This window comes from Halyomorpha halys, unplaced genomic scaffold (genome assembly GCF_000696795.3).
Source record: "Halyomorpha halys isolate HHAL.00 unplaced genomic scaffold, Hhal_1.1 Scaffold9171.1, whole genome shotgun sequence".
Classification (NCBI taxonomy): domain Eukaryota; kingdom Metazoa; phylum Arthropoda; class Insecta; order Hemiptera; family Pentatomidae; genus Halyomorpha; species Halyomorpha halys.
In genome coordinates, this window is record NW_027114351.1 from 1 (window position 1) to 4,912 (window position 4,912).

The window sequence follows — 4,912 nt, forward strand, 5'->3', positions numbered from 1 at the left end:
TGTATATAAATATAAACAAATAGATTAATATAAATAATAAACGGTAAAATGTCGAAATAATATCATACCAACAAACGTAAAACACTAATGACATTTTAAATAATTACATTAATTTTTTAAACTTATTTTTGTAAATATCATTCTAGTTCCCAGTTTTTGTTGCTGATTTAGTTTTAAAAAGTATTTTTTGTTAAGTTTTTTTGGAATGCTATGATTTTTATTTGTTACCAGAATGAAAATTATATTTATTTTCTTAAAAAAACCTGAACTATCGTTAAAACTAATAAATTTATCTTGAATGTGAAATTAAATTTCTTTGTATACACTTTTACAGTCTTTTTCTACTGGCTTTATTAAATAAATATCAAAACTTTCTTGGTGTGAAAACATGTCAATTTATTGCCAGGATAAAAAATATATTTTTATTATATTAATAATTTTTTTTTTAATCTCCACATCAATAGCAAAAACTAATATATTATTCTTGAATGTGAAATTACATTTATTTGTTATTAATTTATTATATTTCATTTCATATATCTTTGTAGTTCTCAATTTAATTTACTGATTTTTTTTTTCAATAAAAACATACATATTCGTAGATACTTCCTGGTGAGAAATCACGTTCATTTATAACCAGGATAGTAATCATCATTTGTATTAAAAGTTTCGATTAATTTTAATTCCATTTAATTAAAGAAGAGTATATTGTTTCCACATGCCCATTAACCCGTAATTGAAAATGGAGTGTAACATGTGTGTGGGTAGAGCGATATTGTGAAGTGCTGTTGGCTGGGGGCTCAACATCTGGGCGTTTATCTGTTCCCATCATCCACTGTTTGCTATACGGTTAACTATTAACTGATTTGATGTATCTCTGATACCTGAATAACGAGAATAATCCACATGTTATATGTTTCGTGTATATTATAAACTGATTAAAGTGATTTTGTTTCGATTTTATTTAATATAAGAGTTAAAAAATAATAAAATAATTTTCTACTTTTCTGTTAGGTATATACATTAAATAATAATAATAAAAAAAAAATGTTATCCAACCTTACTCTTATGACTGGTGGTCGCTCTAGGGTTATTCAGTTGCTAATATAAATTCTATCTAAATAGACAAATTTTTAAATTTATCTTCACAATTTATCTTATAGCTAATCTTTACCTCCTTCCTTTACAGAACCCAACAATGGAGAACCTCCTAAGCTGAAGTGTAACCTGAGGAAACACAAGCCTAACAGGAAGCCGAGGACACCTTTCACTACCCAACAACTCTTATCACTGGAAAAGAAGTTTAGGGAGAAACAATATTTGAGTATTGCCGAAAGGGCGGAGTTCTCCAGTTCCCTTCATCTAACTGAGACTCAGGTGAATATTTCAACTAATCTAAAATTTATTTAAGAAAAATTAAAATGGAGGTTATTTTTTATAAATTAATAATTGAAAAGGAGTAGTTGTCTTTAAGGCTAGCGATTCTTGTAATAAACCGTTATAGGATTAGCAATACATTTTTGTAATCCTCAACCAGAATGATAAAACAGAATTTATTATGTAATAATATGTAAAGTCAGGTTCTATAAAAAATGGCACTTGAGAGAAGATTAAGTTTTTTTAATGTGCAACAATGTTTTATAGTCTTTAAAGTTTATTCGATCATTGAAATAATTTAATTTATAATTAAATTTGTTAATAATATCTTTATTTTTAACTAAAGATTAAAAACATATTTTTTATTTGGGGTTTATCTTATACTCTCCAACATAAAAGATGGGCACCGCATCTGTTCCGATAACGCTGAGTTTATGGCTCAACAGGCTTAGCAGTCCGCTTCCTAAATTGAATTATTTTGAATAAAGTATAATGGTCATATATCTAAAAGTATAAAAAAAAAAAAATTATGATTATATGATATAATAAGATACAATAAATGCTGCTTTATATGATGATAAGTGAATCCTTTCCGAAACAATAATGAAATTTTAGAACAAGAACAATTTTTTCGATACGAAAATTCAATGAGGTTTTCCTAAACAACTCAGAGGAAATTTAAAAACTCAATACTATCATATAGAGGCTTTTTAAACAGGGGAGAGTTAGAAGAAAGATGAACAATATATAGGTTTCTGTGAAATATAAGAAGGATAAGGAATAAAACGGAATGTAGAAGGAAAGAAGTATAGTACATAAAAACAAGTGAAGAGAGTGTAAAAGAAATTATATACTTTCGTTGTAACTTGTCTATTCGTACGAAAAAACCTAGCATGGCACCTTAGGCATTTAACTTTACGGTATACAAATTTACATATTTTAGTTCTTTCTACTAAATTACTTTTTTATTACAAAGAGTACTTGACTTAAAGACAACAACTTTTCAATAAGGCACTATAAGAATAGAAAGCGGTTGTGAATTTGTCAAAAGTAACAAATTGGGGCCGAGACAAGAGAATGGTACTTCTGAGAAGACTCGAGATCTTTTACGACCCGAAGATGGTAGAAAAGGATTCTTAATGGCCCTGAGTGGTGTTTGAACTGTCGGTCAAAGGGACCCTTCCCTTTGGAACACTTTTTAGCATAGCATCTCTAATTGGTTTAGTGGTCGCATTTACCACATGCTGGGTCGGCTCTTCTTAAGATTCTCAGGGTCTTTGTTTGAGAAAGTTTGTTAATATAATATTTTTTAACAGATTTATGGAAAACTAATTTCAATTGGCCTTAAAGTGAATGCTAAATATCTAAAACAAGCAGTCGGTGGTTATTGTTCGTGTACAAATCAGCAGCGTAGGAAATAGAGCTGAAGATTATTTGTATAGTCAACCTCATCTTATCGGCACGCTTGAATATAGGAAACTCCTCTAAATGGTCAACTACATAACTGACGCAATAAAAATATATTTCTGCGTTGTTTAAATCATTCTAACATTTCATTTTTGTGTTCTTTAAAATTAGATACTTCTTTACGGAAACTTTCGAAAAGCGATAAATATCGTATTCCTCGTGGTTGTCCGTTATATAAAAGTTATACTATATTGGTGTCAAATCTCTGCTTGGAGTTAGTTTTCGTCTTGTACTATAATTATAATAATTAGAAAAATGCAATTAATAAAAAAACATTCAAGAATTCAAATTAGTTACCAAAAATCGAGATTAAAAACTCAAAAAATTGGATTTCCTAAAAAAAATTCAACATAACTGTTTGCATTTAGGAATTATGAAAATGCCGATGGATTGAGCAAGTTTTATTTCTTTATACTTACACCAATGAATGGTCTATAAATTTTGAATCCCTAGCCTTTTTTTATTTTTTTTTGAGGTTGCACTTCAGAGTTTACAGTGTTTCTCTCCAACATATATTTTAAATAATTCACAGTAGGAGAAATTAAAATAAATTTACGTTTTAAAGTTCAGCATGGTTTAATTGACGAGGCATAACAGGGGCAGGGTATTTATCCAAGTTAGTGGTTCCCAAACTGGGCACTCCAAGCATATGAAAGTGATGGTGCAACCAAATGCCACTTTTTCAAAATATTACCAAAAAAGGGGGGGGGAGGAAATTAAATTAGGAAAAACGAAATTCTTTCGTGATTTGTTTACCATTCCTAACAACATCAATCATTCATGTTGTTAGGTTTAGAGTCGATATTGCTTCCACAATGTAGAGAGGGAGTTTCCCTGTGCCTTGCCAATATTACTTATGTTTGATGATTTCCTATATAGTAAGGTGATCAAACTTTTAACTAACGTTCTTTTTCTTTATTCTTTGCAGGTGAAAATCTGGTTCCAGAACCGGAGAGCGAAAGCGAAGCGGCTCCAAGAGGCAGAGATAGAGAAGCTGAAGATGGCGGCCGTGGCGGCTGCTCGGCCGCACCACCCCCTCTACGGGCCCGTCCAATACTTTGGCCCCGACCAGCTCCTGCCGCACCCCCTGTCGGGGCTCCTAAGGCACCCCCTCGTCAGTCCGCCCCAGCGGTCGCCCCCTCCGCCTCTGTCATAGCCTGCCTCTAGCTGGCCCTTCTGTACATAGTCGTTGTATATTGTCTGTCTGCAAGAGCTTGTCGCAAGTCGAGACAAGCCCGTCATAATCATCATTCAGAGAATTCAAGATCCTGGACTATTCTTAAAGGAACCGACGTAGAAAAACCCCTCGCCATTCAAGCATTCAACAATCAAACCTTCGGAGCCATGTGCTGTCCAAAGTATTATCATTTTCCACGATCACATTAACTTGATAACAAAGTTCTTAAATGTATCCAAATTACTAGGCTTTAAATGTTTTTTCTATAATCATGTGTCAACATCTCCGTTACATTGGATTGTACCTTCTTGACGCCGTGGCAGATTCTGGTCCCTAAGAATGCGAGGGCAAAGCTTCTTCCAATACCTTAGTGGTTTTTTATTTATTTATTTCTTAAAAGTTTATAACTTTTATTAAAAGTCACAAATAAACACGCTAATTCCCAATTTTGGACCGTTTTTTGTTTGGTTGTAAAATTGTTGATGAAATTGTACCTGTGAGGCCATATTTTATTTAAGTATTAAGTATTTCTGATAGTCATTTTGTTGTTCTATGCTTCATTTATGTTGTGAACATAATGTTTTTCTTCTTCTTTTTTTTTTTAATGTAAAAATAAACTGTATCGATACTAACCATCAAAATATAGTCAAGAATGTATAGTATTGTGTAACATAGGTGTAGATGTTTTATTTTTAATCTTTTGTGATAATCATGTCAATAGTTTTTCCATTTTGTGTTTTGTATTTTAAGCATTAATACTGGTTGTCCATATGTTCCAATTGGTAATTTATAATAATCCATATGTATATAGACAGTATGTGTTTTTGTACTTTATTGGTATGTTAAAAGAACCAGGAATTTTAGATAATGTTGAATTTGGGTATATATATA

At 31.4% G+C, this 4,912-nt stretch overlaps 1 protein-coding gene across 1 annotated transcript; it reads left to right on the forward strand.

Annotated features, from left to right (window-relative positions):
* Nucleotides 1-1,189: 1,189 nt before the first annotated feature.
* Nucleotides 1,190-4,906, forward strand: LOC106692133 (muscle segmentation homeobox; the record flags this gene model as incomplete). Its single annotated transcript, XM_067051558.1, is given in 2 exon segments — nt 1,190-1,377; nt 3,773-4,906. Coding segments are annotated over 2 exon segments (416 nt in total), but the record flags the coding sequence as incomplete, so codon positions are not given.
* Nucleotides 4,907-4,912: the final 6 nt, after the last annotated feature.